Below are 17,847 nucleotides of genomic sequence, written 5' to 3'. Positions count from 1 at the left end.
TGAGCTCTCAAAATCGACCCCAAAATCTTTATATTGGTTGACAAGCAATCATAAGCAATTATTAATCCTTCCAATTGAGCTTGTCCACTGACTCAAGTTGTATTTTTTCCCCCTCTCCAGTGAAAAGCTGAGCTGAGCCATATGGATGAGGAAAGTTCCAGCCTGATTGCACCAACTGTATTGAGTTAGCAGATTTTAGCTGGGGTAGTTAGACTCGGTACTCTTGAGTTGGGGAGGAGAACATTGATCAGGGTCACTACTTGTGTCTCTATCAAGCAATCCTTGCTGGATGTGAAGTGTCTGGAGGTCAGATGAGCATAGGAACGGGTGGAACTGTGCTGCAGCCTATAGTTGAATACTCTGTCGAGGTTCACGCATGAATAATGGTCACTTAGAAAAGGTACCAGAGAGAGGACCAGGAAGCGGTTTGAAAAGAAAAAAGTGTACTTTTTTTTGGGCTGAAAAGTTGGGAATGCATTGAGGATTACAATATACCCATGAGAGTTCTAAGCTTCAATTTAATATCGTCTAACTCAGCCTGCCATCCTTAATAAGCTACTGTTTCTTTCATCATATTTGCCTACCTTGCTAAACATGACTTGGCATTTTTTTTATTCTTCCAGACATTATCGTCAGCTGTTGTTCAAGTGTTTTCAGCAGAGCGCAGTTCTCATTGGACAAAAAAATGCTGTGGGGTCGCCTGCCTTATCAAAGACAATCCACAAAGGTCTTACTTTATCCGAATATACGATATAAAGGTAAGTGCAGTGTCAGAGCATGTCGGCTCACAAGCTTTTATCTCTGGGATTTATATTTCATTTCATCCAGACCAATGGTTTAAAAGTAGGTACTCTCGAGCTTCAGTCAATTATCTCAAGGCTGTGGATTTGTAGATCAAAATTGCCCATGAATTGGTGATCACAAGAAGAATAAGGAAGGCCATTCAGCCCATCTGTTGTGCATAGAGAAAGATCCTAAAGGCCCAACATTTCACTATCAAATGTTTAAGATTTCAGTATTTGCCTTCACTACTCTTCCTATACATGGATCACTCTTTGAAGCGTTATTTCATGACATCAATCCTAAATTTACCTTTTTAGCAGATGGAATCTGTCGTCCTGTTCTTGCTATTTGAAGTAACATTCTGCATGTACCTATTCCATTTCTTTAACGGTCTTTTATACCTCTAAGATTATCAGATGCCCCATTTCTAGGGTGGAAAAACCTAACCCTCTATCCTTTCCTCATAACTTAGATCTTTGACACACAAAATCAGTCATGTGGTTCTCCACTGCACTATCTCCAGTTCTTGACTCTCTCTTTTTTTTCTCAGCAACCAGACCCGGATGGTGAGGTGAATTGTGACCAGAGCTCTATACAGTGGTTATGATTTCCTGTGACTTGTGCCCTACTGTTTTGTCTATGTAGTTAAACATTCTATTGTCTTTGTTGATTGCTGCTCTGTATTAGTTGGTCATGTTGAGCATTGAGTCCTCTCAGACTCTTGGGACTATTTCTATAACTAATTAGCACCATTCATGGAATATATATCACATTTTTATGTGCAGTGCTTTACAATGTCTGCATTAAATTCCATTTACCATTTCTGTACCTACTTAGCTATTTTATCAAATTAATTCTATAATTTCTGAGCTGCCTCATCCAATTCTACTGCCCATCCTAGTTTGGGATCATCTGCAAACTTTGTATTGAGTTTTTGAATAGCCATTTATTAAACCTACAAACAGCAGTGGTCCCCACACTGAACCATGGCACCCTACTCTGTATTTCCCCCTCTCCCATCCCTACCGTGACTCCGCTAATAACTTTTTGTTCTGTATCCATCACTAGAGTTTATCCTGAACCCCTAAAGCTCAACATTTAACGAATAGCCTTTTTTGGGGAACTTTGTCAAACATCTTTTGAAAGTCTAGCTACACCACCTCATAGGGCTTCCCACAGTCCACTTGGGTTGTCAAGGAAGTTAATCAAAGGTCAGGCAGGATCTTTTTCTTCTGAATCCCTGTTGACTCTTGTTTACTATGTTTTTTGTTGTAGAGATAATCCTTGAGTTTGCTCCTGATAACTGATTTCATTATTTCACACACAATGAAAGTAAGACCAATTGTTGGTGTCTGTTTTGTCTCCTTTTTTGAATATGGACACCCCATTAGCTTGTCAATCTACTGCTACCTCTGTCAAGTTTTTTCATAATGATGATTTGTGCCTTGCAGATGATCTCCCATGTGCCTCACATTAGTGTTGGATAAATATCAATCCCTTGGGATTTGTTTTGAGCCCTTTTAGCCTGTTTAGTACTTGCATCGAAGTCTGATTTTAATTAGGGTTGGGGGAGGGCACACTGTTCATGCCTTCTCATGAATACTTTGATTAAATATTAAGTTTTTTGTGTTTTTCTTCAATTTCAGACCAATTTCCATCTTTTAGGATTTTTCTCTTCTCTGACTGCCGCCTTACTATATTAGCATTGAGAATTTTGTTTTTAACTGTGTTTAGCTTCTGAATTGCTTTCATCCCTTCCCTCCAGTTTCTCTGACCCTCTGAGCACCCTTGTAACAAGTTTCTGCTTTTTCTTTATCCGAGTGAAACCCTTCCCCTTTCTTCCTGTTGGATTTGTAGAGGTCATTATCCCTTTTTAAAAATTTCACATTTTAAATTTGTTAATCCATTTAGGGTAATGCTTGCTTCATCTGAATTTATTTGTTTTAGGGATGTATTTATCCTGCATGCTTAGCATTACTTGCTTTAAAGGTATTCCACTTATTCTCTAAAGAGTAACCTACTCAATACATCTCTGAATTTAACTCTCATAGTTATATTCTGACTTCTGGTCTTGGAGATTTCTCATTCCCAGATCATGTTGAACTTGCTCATGTTGAGCTCACTGTCTCTTGGGTGCTACGATTTCCAGTTCCTATGGGCCCAAGTTTCCACATGATTTGCGCCTGATTTTTAGGAGCAACTGGTGGAGAACGGACTATCTTAGAAATCGCAATTCTCCACTTTTTTTTTTCTGCAGTTCTAGTCAGGTAGAATAGTTCTACTTTGGAACAGAATTTTTTCTTCAAAAAGGGGCAGGTCCGGCCACTGACGCCTGATTTGAAAGTTTCCAAGGTGAAAACGTACTTCAAACTAAAGTAGAATAGAGCAAGTGAAGATTTTTGTAGAACTGAAAAAACCTGTTCTACACATTAAAAAATCAGGCGCAGGTTACAAATTAGGCGTCCAGAACAAGGTGAGGTGGGGGGGGGGGGGGGGGGGGAAGAAGGGAAGTCATTAAATTCTATAATAAATCCTTATTTATACTTATACAAATAAATCCAACCTGAATAAACATTTATAAGCAAAGAAAAGATTAAATAAACCATCTTCCTACCTGTGTGAAAGTGCTTCAGGCAGGTCTTGCGGGACCGAAGGCTGAACGGGCTGGCCCGAGACTTCGGGCAGGGCCTGTCCCCAGCACCAGATTTACAGGTAGGTGGCGTTGGGTTGGCTCGGGTCGGGGGAGGGAAAGAGGGAGATCAGGTCGGATCCAGTCGGGGGGGCGGGGAGCGGGAACAGGAGGTCGGGTCGGGTCCAGGCGGGGAGCGGGAACAGGAGCGCGGGTCGGGTCCAGTCGGGGGGGGCGGGGAGCGGGAACAGGAGCGCGGGTCGGGTCGGGTCCAGTCGGGGGAGCGGGAACAGGAGCGCGGGTCGGGTCCGGTCCAGGCGGGGGAGCGGGAACAGGAGCGCGGGTCGGGTCCAGTCCAGTCGGGGGGGCGGAGCGGGAACAGGAGCTCTGGTCCAGTCGGGGAGCAGGAACAGGAGCGCAGGTCGGGTCCAGGCGGGGAGCAGGAACAGGAGCGTGGGTCGGTGGGGGGGGAGTGGGTGTCTGGTCTGGTCCGGAGGCAGGGGGAGGGCGGGGAGCGGGTGTCGGGTCTGGTCCGGAGGCAGGGGGGAGCGGGTGTCGGGTCTGGTCCGGAGGCAGGGCGGGGAGCGGGTGTCGGGTCTGGTGCGGAGGCAGGGCGGGGAGCGGGTGTCTGGTCTGGTGCGGAGGCAGGGCGGGGAGCGGGTGTCCGGTCTGGTCCGGAGGCAGGGCGGGGAGCGGGTGTCGGGTCTGGTGCGGGGGGGAGCGGGTGTCGGGTCTGGTCCGGAGGCGGGCGGGGGGGTGGAAGCGGGTGTCGGGTCTGGTCCGGAGGCAGTGGGGGGGGTGGAAGCGGGTGTCGGGTCTGGTCGGGGAGGGGGAAGCAGGAGCTGGCCGTGGGAGGAGCCTTATTCATGCAGCCCCAGTGAGGCCATTCGGCCAGGGCTAGGGGCTGCGTGCTTCGGGCCCCTCCCACACAGTTCGGCGCCTGGAGCTACTGCACTTGCGTGCCCACTGTAGCGCGCGTGTGCAGAGGTCCCGGCACTGTTTTCAGCGCAGGGACCTGGCTCCGCCCCCCTACAGCTCTTGCTGCGCTGCGCCGAGGGCCAGAGGACCTGCAGGGAGGTGGAGAATACAGAGGATTTTTTTAGGCGCACTTTGTGGCGCGAAAAACGGGCGCCCAGGTCGGGACTGCGCCGTTCTAGGCGCGTGTGGAAACTTGGGCCCTATATGTTGTCTGGGTCATTGGCGAATACCAGGTCAAGCTGAGCACTGCCTCTCGTGGCTTCCTTGGTGTACTGGGTCATGAAACAGTCATATATATGACATTTACCAACTGAGTCTAAACCACTTCAGCTTTACGATTAAAATAATGCAACATTCCTGTTCTTGCATATCTTTTTTCTCCATAGAGTAAATTACTCCTTTTTTATGCTGACCAGCATACCCCTACTGTAATCTTGGATTTTTTTCTTTTACTTGATGTCTCAACGGAGGAGTTCGCTTTGTAGCTAGCTGCCTCCACAGGATCACTCTCTCACTTATCTTTTGGGTGTTCCTGACATATGGCTACACTATCTCCTTCTCTGTCCACTGCCATTTCTTGAACGCTCTCTACTCATGAATGTTAGTCATTTATATCCCCTGGATGTTTCAGTACCCACTACATCATAGTTTGCTGCTGCTCTAACAGCCTCCAGTTCTACCAGCTTATTTCTATTGCTTCTAGCAACGTGTATACATCTTCGTATAGATTTGCTTCCTTTCATATCTCTGCCTATTCCTGGTCTCTGTTTCATGTATGTCTGTCGCTAGGTTTTGTTTTTATCCACTTCTATCCTGCGATCCGTCCCATCTGGGATCCAGTTTCCTCCTGCCTCAATGTTCTTCATAAGTCACTTTGTTCCTACTTGGTTTCGGTGAATCTCATCCTAATTAGCTGTTGTGAAAATTGAAAGGGTGCCCAAGTGCAGTCCGAGCTGTTGTGGGGACGGGGGTGGAAAGAGGTGAATCACATTGTCAAACAAAAGGGTAAAAAAAGTTCCCCTCCATTTATGCATATACTATTCTGACCTGGGAATGCAAGGTACCAAGCTGGATGTGTTTTCTCATTACTGATGACACTATTATGCTGTCTGTGAAGTAGAAGTTTACATCTGAGTGTGGGGGAGGAGGAATGTTGTTTTTTCCCCCTCTCTTGCCCTCCTAAATATTTGCTCAATTAAAACCTTGTTCACCATTGCAAAAGATTGACCCTATTTCCCCTCCCCCCTGCAAATCCTAAGTTAAGGCTCACTATTTGCTTTGGATTGCAAGCTGTTCAGGTGATATCTGGAGTAATGCTTCCATAGGGAGTAATACACAGCGTCACAGAAACATCAGTTCCATTTGATGATGACGTTTTCAAGCTTGCAAACCTCTCAATTGATCAAGATCACATAACCATAGATATCAATTATTGATGCCACCTGAGCTTGAATATTTAAAAACTGTGGGCAAGAAGACGACTAAATTTTAAACCTTTCCTTCAAGCCTATTTCTTGTGAAATAAGATCATATGCCATTCAATGTACTTGCTTACTATATCTGATCAAAGCTAATGAAATGTACTGGATATAGGAGGGTTGTCATATGATGTAGTAATGCACTTTAGAGTTCAAAGTTATCTGTAGGTGATGGGAAAAGGGATCAGAGAAAAGAAAAAAAAATCAAACTTTGTCATTTCATTTCCATAAATTGGGTCTTGCTGCCTCTCTTCTGCTTGGTATCTTTTCTCTTCCACCAGTGTCCCCACCAAATCAGAAACCTGCCAGTCTGTTCAGTTTGCACCCCATGTTGTGCCCATGTCTTGCTTTCATGCTCTTTCTCATCTACCTAAAAGCTTCCTGCCCATCTCTTGACAATGCCAACGAGTCTTAAATGCCAGTGCTCACTCCATGGTGCTGTTCTCTACACCATGAACTGTTCAACTGCATTTAAATGAATATGGGTGGGTAAAAACACTTGTCTAACTTGTATCAAATTTCTATAAGAAATGAGGCGTCAACTTCAAGTGATTTTGAAATGAAGGCAGAGGGGTAAGGTGGCTGCAGCACAAAGTGAAGGACAACATTAAAAACAGAAAATGTTGGAAACGCTCAACAGATCAGGCAGCATCTGTGAAGAGAAGAAACTGGAGTTAACATTTGGAAGTCACCACTGACAAGAAACTTAACTGGACCCGTCGCAAAAATACTGTGGCAAGAAGAGCAGGTCACTTGATTGGCATCCTATCCACCATCTTCAACATTCACTCCTTCCACCACCAACGCTCTGTGGTTGCAGTGTGTACCATGTATAAGATGCACTGCAGCAACTCGCCAAGGCTTCTTTGGCAGCACCTCACAAACCTGCGTCCTCTACCGCCGAGAACGAGAAGGGCAGCAGGCGCATGGGAACACCATCACCTGCAAGTTCCCCTCCAAGTTATACACCATCCTGACTTGGAAATATATCACCGTTCCTTCCTCGGCATGGGTCAAAATCCTGGAACTCCCTCCCTAACAGCACTGTGGTAGTACCTTCACCACACGGAGTGCAGCGGTTCAAGAAGGCAGCTCACCACCAGGTTCTCGAGGGCAATTGGGAATGGGCAATAAATGCTGGCCTTGTCAACGATGCCCACATCGCAGGAGCGAATAAAAAAACAAATATTTCCGCTCTAATGAAAGATCATCAACCTGCAACATTAACTCTGTTTTTCTCTCTCCCTGCTAAAGTGCGACATCCTCACTGACACCTGAGAGTCCTTGGCCATAGACCGCCCTAAGTGGAGGAAGTGCATTCGGGAGGGCGCTGAGCTCCTCGAGTCTCGTCGCCGAGAGCATGCAGAAATCCAGCGCAGGCAGCGGAAAGAGCGTGCGGCAAATCAGGCAGGCTCCCTGCCCACCCTTTCCCTCAACGACACTCTGTCCCACCTGTGACATAGACTGTGGTTCTCATATTGGACTGTACAGCCACCTAAGAACTCCTGCTAAGAGTGGAAGCAAGTCTTCCTCGATCCCGAGGGACTGCCTATGATGCAGGTTAGGCAGCAACTGTGGAGTGTTTCCAGCATTTTCTGTTTGTTTCAGATTTCCAGCATCCACAGTATTTTGCTTTTATAGAAAACCTATCCACTTTGTCCAACATTTACAATCTTTGATTTGTAACCTGATTTTAAATCTAATTTATTATGAAAATGAGAGCTTCAGATTTCATGAAAAACTTTGTTGTACAGACCCATATAGTACCAGTTCTTCTCTCTGAAAATTAATGTTTTACTAACGTTTGTTTTTGTCATAGGATGGGAGACTAATGTGGGAGCAGGAAATTTACAACAATTTTGTTTACAATCAGCCTCGATCATACTTTCATACTTTTATTGGTGATGTAAGTTATTTTATTATTTTGCTATCTAGTCTTGTGACATGCTTAAGAGTTTCAACAATAAGCAATCTTGCAAAATTCTGTGCAATGAAGGTTGATTATTCCTTAAAATATGTTTTTCTGATTAGCTGTGTTGCACTGGTTATTCCAGTTTATGTGGGTGGACTACTTTGTGGCAGAGTTAAGAGGTGTACAATAGTTTAAAAAAAATAGAGTTGCATTTTTTTTCCATTTCTTTTAGTATTAATATATCTTCATTTTTATATATATATATATAAGTGTCTCTCATGCCCTCTGGCATCCAGAAATGCTTTACAGCCACTGAAGTCGTCTTTTTTTTTTAAGAAACGTGTTGTCACTATTGTAATGTAGGAACGCGACATAAAGCTCCCACAAACAGCAATGTGATGATGATGATGATCAGATAATCTGTTTTTTTTTGTGATGTAGGCTGAGGGCCAGGAGAACGCCCCTACTCTTCAAAATAATGTCCTGGGATCTTTTACGTCCACCTGAGAAGGCAGACAGGGCCTCGGTTTGTTTCATCTGAAAGACGGCACCTCTGACAGTGCAGCACCCGCTCAGTACTGCAATGAAGTGAGAGTCTAGATTTTGTGCTCAAGTGTCTGGAGTGGGACTTGAACCTAGAACCTTCTGACTCGGGCGAGAGTGCTACCCACTGAGCCACGGCTGACACTCCTGTTAGTTGATCACCCATGAATTTCCTCACCAGAAACAGTTTATTTCTCTTCCTGTAACTGTCGAATCATCATCCACTCCCATTCCTTCCATCTTCCAATATTAGCGTGCTCCTACTCTTGCTACGTTGTATTGACTTCGTATCTCCCTGATCTTCCTTTGTGTGTCTCCCACACACACTTCCTTTCACATCCAATGGAAGAGCTAGAAGCGCATTTGAGGCTGTGATATTTAAGTGCAGAAATAGCCTCTCTAGGTACGACACCACAGCTGTCCACTTGGATCAGAGTAATTCTGTAATTCCAAAAAAGTCTTGACTACAACAGCAATACTTAGAAACTATCTCCTGGTCTGTACTATGATGATCACTATCTGGTTGGCATCTCTTATTCCTACCTCCAAAATTGGCTGTTCTTTACATAGATTTCTTGAAAAGTTAGAAGGTGGGGAAGAGGGCTGGGAGAGCCCATGTCTATCCTGATCTTCATGTCGAGTCGCGATGTATGCCTTGCTCAACTAACCTATGTCATGCTCCTCCTGTGCTATGTGGGAAATCAAGTGTCCCTGACTATTATGTGTGCGGGAAGTGTGTCCAGCTGCAGCTCCTGACAGACCGCATGACGGCACTGGAGCTGCGGATGGACTCCCTCTGGAGCATGCGCGATGCTGAGAATGTTATGGATAGCACATTTAGTGAGTTGGTCACACCGCAGGTAAGGGTTAGGACAGATAGTGAATGGGTGACCAAGAGACAAGGCAAAAGCAGGAAGGTAGTGCAGGAGTTCGCTGTGGTCATCTCCCTCCAAAACAGATATATCATTTTGGATACTGTTGGGGGAGATGACTTACCAGGGGAAGGCACCAGCAGCCAGGTTCGTGGCACCATGGCTGGCTCTGCTGCACAGAAGGGCGGGAAAAAGAGTGGGAGAGCTATAGTGATAGGGGACTCTATTGTAAGGGGAATAGATAGGAGTTTCTGCGGCCGCAACCGAGACTCCAGGATGGTATGTTGCCTCCCTGGTGCAAGAGTCAAGGATGTCTCGGAGCGGCCGCAGAGCATTCTGGAGAGGGAAGGTGAACAGCCAGTTGTCGTGATACATGTAGGTACCAACGATATAGGTGAGAAGCGGGAAAAGGTCCTACAAGCTGAATTTAGGGAGCTAGGAGTTAAATTTAAAAAGTAGGACCTCAAAAGTAGTCATCTCTGGATTGCTACCAGTGCCATGTATTAATCAGAGTAGAGGGAGCAGGATAGTTAGAATAAATACGTGGCTTGAGCAGTGGTGCAAGAGGGAGGGATTCAAATTCCTGGGACATTGGAACCAGTTCTGGGGGAAATGGGACCTGTACAAAAGGGACAGTTTGCACTTGGGCAGGACTGGAACTGATGTCCTGGGGGTAACATTTGCTAATGCAGTTCGGGAGTGTTTAAACTAATATGGCAGGGGGATGGGAACCTATGCAGCGAGACAAGGCGAAGTAATATGGAGTCAGAAACAGATGGTAGAAAGGTAACAAGCAATAGTGGAAGGCCGAGGAAACAAAAAGGGCCATACGACATCATAATTCTAAAAGAACAAAGGGTGTTAAAAAAAACAAGCCTGAAGGCTTTGTGCCTTAATGCAAGGAGTATCTGTAATAAGGTGGATGAATTAACTGTGCAAATAGATGTTAACAGATATGATGTGATTGGGATTACAGAGACATGGCTCCAGGATGATCAGGGCTGGGAACTCAACATCCAAGAGTATTCAACATTCAGGAAGGATAGAATAAAAGGAAAAGGAGGTGGGGTAGCATTGCTGGTTAAAGAGGAGATTAATGCAATAGTTAGGAAGGACATTAGCTTGGATGATGTGGAATCTATATGGGTAGAGCTGCAGAACACCAAAGGGCAAAAAACGTCAGTGGGAGTTGTGTACAGACCTCCAAACAGTAGTAGTGATGTTGGGGAGGGCATCAAACAGGAAATTAAGGGTGCATGCAATAAGGGTGTAGCAGTTATCATGGGTGACTTTAATATGCATATAGATTGGGCTAACCAAACTGGAAGCAATACGGTGGAGGAGGATTTCCTGGAGTGCATAAGGAATGGTTTTCTAGACCAATATGTCGAGGAACCAACTAGGGGGAGGCCATCTTAGACTGGGTGCTGTGTAATGAGAGGATTAATTAGCAATATCGTTGTGCGAGGCCCCTTGGGGAAGAGTGACCATAAAATGGTGGAATTCTACATTAGGATGGAGAATGAAACAGTTAATTCAGAGACCATGGTCCAGAACTTAAAGAAGGGTAACTTTGAAGGTATGAGGCGTGAATTGGCGAGGATAGATTGGCGAATGATACTTAAGGGGTTGACAGTGGATGGGCAATGGCAGACATTTAGAGACCGCATGGATGAATTCCAAGAATTGTACATCCCTGTCTGACGTAAAAATAAAAAAGGGAAGATGGCTCAACCGTGGCTATCAAGGGAAATCAGGGATAGTATTAAAGCCAAGGAAGTGGCATACAAATTGGCCAGAAATAGCAGCGAACCCAGGGACTGGGAGAAATTTCGAACTCAGCAGAGGAGGACAAAGGGTTTGATTAGGGCAGGGAAAATGGAGTACGAGAGGAAGCTTGCAGGGAACATTAAAACGGTCTACAAAAGCTTCTATGGATATGTAAAGAGAAAAAGGTTAGTAAAGACAAACTTAGGTCCCTGCAGTCAGAATCAGGGGAAGTCATAACTGGGAACAAAGAAATGGCAGACCAATTGAACAAGTACTTTGGTTCGGTATTCACTAAGGAGGACACAAACAACCATCCGGATATAAAAGGGGTCAGAGGGTCTAGTAAGAAGGAGGAACTGAGGGAAATCCTTATTAGTCGGGAAATTGTGTTGGGGAAATTGACGGGATTGAAGGCTGATAAATCCCCAGGGCCTGATGGTCTGCATCCCAGAGTACTTAAGGAGGTGGCCATGGAAATAGCGGATGCATTGACAGTCATTTTCCAACATTCCATAGACTCTGGATCAGTTCCGATGGAGTGGAGGGTAGCCAATGTAACCCCACTTTTTTTTAAAAAAAAGGAGGGAGAGAGAAAACAGGAAATTATAGACCGGTCAGCCTGACATCGGTAGTGGGTAAAATGATGGAATCAATTATTAAGGATGTCATAGCAGCACATTTGGAAAGAGGTGACATGATAGGTCCAAGTCAGCATGGATTTGTGAAAGTGAAATCGTGCTTGACAAATCTTCTGGATTTTTTTGAGGATGTTTACAGTCGAGTGGACAAGGGAGAACCAGTAGATGATGTGTATTTGGACTTTCCGAAGGCTTTTGACAAGGTCCCACACAAGAGATTAATGTGCAAAGTTAAAGCACATGGGATTGGGGGTAGTGTGCTGACGTGGATTGAGAATTGGTTGTCAGACAGGAATAAAGAGTAGGAGTAAATGGATACTTTTCAGAAGGGCAGGCAGTGACTAGTGGGGTACCGCAAGGTTCTGTGCTGGGGCCCCAGCTGTTTACATTGTACATTAATGATTTGGACGAGGGGATTAAATGTAGTATCTCCAAATTTGCGGATGGCACTAAGTTGGGTGGCAGTGTGAGCTGCGAGGAGGATGCTATGAGGCTGCAGAGTGACTTGGATAGCTTAGGTGAGTGGGCAAATGCATGGCAGATGAAGTATAATGTGAGGTGGTTCACTTTGGTGGTAAAAACAGAGAGACAGACTATTATCTGAATGGTGACAGATTAGGAAAAGGGGCGGTGCAACGAGACCTGGGTGTCATGGTACATCAGTCATTGAAGGTAGGAATGCAGGTATAACAGGTGTTTAAGAAAGCAAATGGCATGTTGGCCTTCATAGGGAGGGGATTTGAGTACAGGGGCAGGAAGGTGTTACTACAGTTGTACAGGGCCTTGGTGAGGCCACACCTGGAGTATTGTGTACAGTTTTGGTGGTCTAACTTGAGGGACATTCTTGCTATTGAGGGAGTGCAGCGAAGGTTCACCAGACTGATTCCCGGGATGGCGGGACTGACATATCAAGAAAGACTGGATCAACTGGGCTTGTATTCACTGGAGTTAAGAAGAATGAGAGGGGACCTCATAGAAACTTTTAAAATTCTGACAGGTTTAGACAGGTTAGATGCAGGAAGAATGTTCCCAATGTTGGGGAAGTCCAGAACCAGGGGTCACGGTCTAAGGATAAGGGGTAAGCCATTTAGGAGCGAGATGAGGAGAAACTTCTTCACCCAGAGAGTGGTGAACCTGTGGAATTCTCTACCACAGAAAGTTGTTGAGGCCAATTCACACAATATATTCAAAAAGGAGTTAGATGTCGTCCTTACTACTAGGGGGATCAAGGGGTATGGCGAGAAAGCAGGAATGGAGTACTGAAGTTGCATGTTCAGCCATGAACTCATTGAATGGCGGTGCAGGCTCGAAGGGCCGTGTGGCTTACTCCTGCACCTATTTTCTATGTTTCTAACCGAAGGAAGCTCACAGCACAGTATTTTAAAAGCAAGCAGCCATTAACATCTTGCCCAGGCACAGGAAGATAGGATGAGGTGTAGGCTGTTCAGCCACTCGAGACTGTTTCCGTCATTGTTAGATCATAGCTGATCCGTACCTCAACTCCATTTACCTGCTTTGTTCCATATCCCTTGATGCCATTACCTAACAAATCTATCGATTTCAGTCTGAAAAACTTCAGTTGACTCGGCACCCCACACAGCCTTTTGGGAAAAGAGTTCCAGATTTCCACTGCCTGCCAAGAAAAAGTGCTTCCTGATTTTACTCCTAAATGGCCTAGATCCAATTTAAAGATTATGTCCCTTGTTCTGGATTGTCCCAACAGATGAAATTCTAAACTGAAGGGAATACAAACTAAGCTTATGCAACCTGTCTTGATAATTTAACCCTTTAAACCCTGATAATTTTGGTGAATCTATGCCGTGTCCCCTCCAAGGCCAGAATATCCTTCCTGAGGTTTGATGCACAAATCTAGCCAAGGCTCTGTATTGAAGCATCACTTCCTCATTTTTGAATTCCAACCACCTTGAGATAGAGGCCAACATCCCAATAGTCTTTCTGATTATTTTCTCATAGAATCATAAAAGTTTACAGCACGGAAGGAGGCCACTTTGGCCCACCGTGCCCATGCCAGCCAACAAGGGGCTATCCAACCTAATCCCACGTTCTAGCTCTAGATCTGTAACCCTGCAGGTTACGGCACTTCAGGTGCACATCTAAGTGTGGTGAGGGTTTCTGCCTCTACCACCCTTTCAGAAAGTGAGTTCCAGACCCCCACAACCCTCTGCGTGAAGAAATTTCCCATCAAATCCCCTCTAAACCTTCCAGCAATTACTTTAAATTTATGCCCCCTGGTTGTTGACCCCATCTGCTAAGGGAAATAGGCCCTTTCTATCCACTATATCTAGGCCCCTCATAATTTTATACACCTCAATGAGGTCTCCCCTCAGCCGCCTCCTGTTCCAATGAAAACAAATCCAGCCTATCTAATCTGTTCTCATAGCTTAGATTCTCAACTACCAACAACATCCTCGTAAATCTCCTCTATATCCTCTCCAGTGCAATCACGACCTTCCTGTAATGTGATGACCAGACCTGCATGCAGTACTCCAGCTGTGGCCTAACCAGTGTTTTATACAGTTCAAGCATAGCCGCCCTGCTCTTGCCTGTATTAGCCGAGGCATAGAATACAAGTATTCCGTATGCCGCCTTAACCACCTTATCTACCTGGCCTACTTTCAGGGATCTGTGGACATGCACTCCAAGATCCCTTTGTTCCTCTACACTTCTCGGTATCCTACCATTTAATATGTATTCCCTTTGCTTGTTAGCCCTCCCCAAATGCATTACCTTTCTCCTCTGAATTGAATTCCATTTGCCACCGTTCTGCCCACCTGACCAGTTGATTGATATCTTCCTGCAGGCTGCAGCTTTCTACTTCATTATCAATCACACGGCTGATTTTCATATCATCTGCAAACTTCTTAATCATACTCCATATTTTCAAGTCTAGATCATTGATGTGTATTGCAAAAACACCCATCAACCATTACCCTTTGCGTCCTGCCTCTGAGACAGTTTTGGATCCAACTTGCCATTTTGCCTTGGATCCCATTGGCTTTTACTTTTGTGACTACTCTGTCACGTGGGACCTTATCAAAAGCTTTGTTAAAATTCATATGCGCTACATCATACGCTTTGCCTTTATTGACCCTCCTGGTTACTACCTCCTCAAAATTCAATCAAGTTAGTCAGACACGACCTTCCCTTAACACATCCGTGCTGACTGTCCTTGATTGATCCGTGTCTTTCTAAGTGAAGATTTATCCTGTCCTTCAGGATTTTTTCCAATAATTTTCCCACCACTGAGGTTAGGGTGTCCGGCCTGTAATTACTCGGTCTATCCCTTTCTCTCTTATTAAACAAAGGTACCACATTAGCAGTCCTCCAGTCCTCTAGCACCACACCTGAAGCCAGTGAGGATTGGAAAATGATTGTCAAAGCCTCTGCTATTTCCTCTTTTGCTTCACTTAACAGCCTGGTATACATTTCATCCGGGCCTGGGGACTTATCCACTTTCGAAGCTGCTAAACCCCTTAATACTTCCTCCCTTTGTTTATTTCATCTAATATTTCACACTTCTCCCCGATAGTAGTGTCTGTATCGCCTCTCTTGTAAAAACAGACGCAAAGTATTCATTAAGAACCATGCCCACATTTTCCGCCTCCACACACAGATTACCCTCATGGTCTCTAATAGGCCTTACCCTTTCTTTTTGTGCCTGTGCACTAGCTTTCCATGATCTGTGCACATTGATCTGTACACACATCTTTGCTCTTCCACAACTCCTAGTCTTATCCATTAAGAAAATATTTGACTTGTTTGTCTCTGATCCAAAGTGGATGGCCTCACGCTTTCCTACATTGAACTCCAGCTGTCATAGTTTTGCCCCCTCACTTAGTATGTATGTCCCATTGAAACTGCCTGCTTTCATCTTTTGCTTCACTTAACAGCTGTGCCTCCACACTTGGGCCCCAAGTTTCCACATGATTTGCTCCTGATTTTTAGGAGCAACTGGTGCAGAACGGAGTATCTTAGAAATCGGAATTCTCCACATTTAGTTTTCTGCAGTTCTAGTCAGGTAGAACAGTTTCACTTTGGAACAGAATTTTTTTTTCAAAAGGGGGCGTGTCCGGCCACTGACGCCTGATTTGAAAGTTTCCACAGTGAAAACGTACTCCAAACTAACTTGGAATGGAGCAAGTGAAGATTTTTGTGCGCTTGAAAAAACCTTGTCTACACTTTAAAAAATCAGGCGCAGGTTACAAATTAGGCGTAGGGAACGGGGTGGTGGGAAGGGAAGTCATTAAATTCTACAATCAATCCGTAGTTATACTTATACAAATATTATACAAATAAATCCAACCTGAATAAAAATTTATAAGCAAAGAAAAGATTAAATAAACCATGTTCCTACCTGTGTGAAAGTGTTTCAGACAGGCCTTTCAGGCAGCGGTGTGGCGTCAGTATCTCAACGGCAGGGGCAGCAAGCAGCCTTCGAGCTGAGCTGCAGTGCTTGAGGCAGGGGTGTGGCGTCAGTGTCTCTCGACGGCAGGGGCAGGCAGCAAGCAGCCTTCGAGCTGAGCTGTGGTGCTTGAGGCAGGCCTTCATTCCCCGCGCAGATGCAGCACCCGGACGGATTTGAGGCCATGCGGCCATGGGATTGCAGCGGCGTCAGTGGCTGGTCGGGAGCAGCAGCAGCCTTCGAGCTGTGAGGGGGACTGACTGAGGCCATTTGGACAGGGAGAGGCAGCCACATCGACATCTTTATATTTAAATTTGCAGAATGGGTGCACCACATATTATGCAATGGTTTGCTTCCTCATGCAAGAAATTCTTTGTTCTTGGTGGAAGCTGATCCATTGCAAAGTTGAATTGGCACTTTTATTTCTCCAAACACAGTCTTTAATTTGCAGGCACCGGTTCTGCAAGTTTAGCAGTGAAAAGCTGAACTCACTGATTTCAGCAGGTGATTTATTCAGCAGTGCTGCTAAAAGCACTCCCTCACACACAGAAATATCAAGAAAATTAAAATACAAGCCTTTGCAGGGGTCCAAGAAACAAATCTTCACTTTTTCTGCAGCACTTTTAAAAATGGCCGAGTACCAATGTTTACTTCAGACTGCGCGAACGCTCCAACGCGCACGCGCAGGGTTGCCGGCACCAAGAAGCCTCATTTAAATTGTACCCGCCCCCTCCTACTTAAAAAATCAGCGCGAGTGGTAGGCTCCGCCCCCTGTGCGCCGCGCCAAGCAGACATCGAGCTCCAAGGAGCTCGAGAATACCGCATTTTTTTTCAGGCACCGTTTTCGGCGCGAAAAACAGGTGCCCAGCTCTGAGGTGTGCCTTTTTCGCTGCGTGTGGAAACTTGAGGCCTTGGTGTCATCTACAAACTTGGATTTACAACTCTCTTTCCTCATCCAAGTAATTAATATATGGTGAAAAGCTGAGGCCCCAGTACAGAACCTTGGGGAACCCTTGGGACATCTCGCTTAATCAGCAAGAAATTGTGGGCCAGGCAGTTGGGACCTGAGGGGCAGCAGGTGGCTTGAGGTTGTGCATTGGGAAGGGAGTGCATGGTCTGGAAGCTACTGCTCTTAAAAAGAAAAGAAAATCTTCATTTTGATTTGATTAAAGGCATTTTATAATTAAAATGTTCCGTCAGCTATATCTCGTCAGTTTCTCTGCCTATTGTAATGCTGGGCAGAGGCAGATTGCTTTGAGTCAAGAAAGATCTGTGTGACACTGGATGGATTCTATGAGGCTTTATGGCTAGAGTAACGATAACAGCTGAGACACAGGGAAAGTGTGACAGTTGCACAGTTCTAGCTGCAGCTGCCCATTAAAAAAAATTTGGATCCTTCAGAAAACACAAAATGTAACCAGGACTGTGAAAGGAGCAAGAGCTCGTCACAAGAATAATGCCTGGTTTTGTTGACTGAGCACCATTCAGGAGGGCTGTACATTCTATTGCACATGCTCCCTCCCTACTGAAAAACAAGAGTAATTTCTTCTGGAAGTTGTGTTTGAAGTACAGACTTTATTACTCATAGAAAAGGTTCTGCCAGTTTTGGCAAACTTGGGAGTGGGGACAAATGTTGGTGCTTAAATTCCCCATCCCTCCACTCCTAAAAGCAAGGGATATTGGATCAAGGACAATCCTCAGCAAGTACCTTTTTAAGGTTTAAAATGCAACTTCTCAGCCTGACTTTGGCCACCTTTTGAGGTAGCAGAGATTATGTGCTTAACCATACCAAGATAACTAGTTTGAATGTTCTTCACTTCC

At 45.1% G+C, this 17,847-nt stretch overlaps 1 protein-coding gene across 2 annotated transcripts in view; it reads left to right on the top strand.

Annotated features, from left to right (window-relative positions):
• Positions 1 to 17,847, top strand: part of LOC139280846 (actin nucleation-promoting factor WASL-like) — a 91,024-nt gene that overhangs the window by 27,761 nt on the left and 45,416 nt on the right. For both annotated transcript variants that reach the window (XM_070900594.1, XM_070900593.1), the window contains exons 2-3: positions 624 to 758; positions 7,688 to 7,774. In XM_070900594.1, coding sequence (XP_070756695.1) covers positions 624 to 758; positions 7,688 to 7,774 — 222 coding nt within the window. The remainder of the gene's footprint in view (positions 1 to 623; positions 759 to 7,687; positions 7,775 to 17,847) is intronic.

The sequence above is a fragment of the Pristiophorus japonicus genome, chromosome 15 (assembly GCF_044704955.1).
Source record: "Pristiophorus japonicus isolate sPriJap1 chromosome 15, sPriJap1.hap1, whole genome shotgun sequence".
Lineage (NCBI taxonomy): Eukaryota > Metazoa > Chordata > Chondrichthyes > Pristiophoridae > Pristiophorus > Pristiophorus japonicus.
The sequence above is the reverse complement of the archived record's forward strand: the minus strand, read 5'-3'. Positions and strand labels throughout refer to the sequence as shown.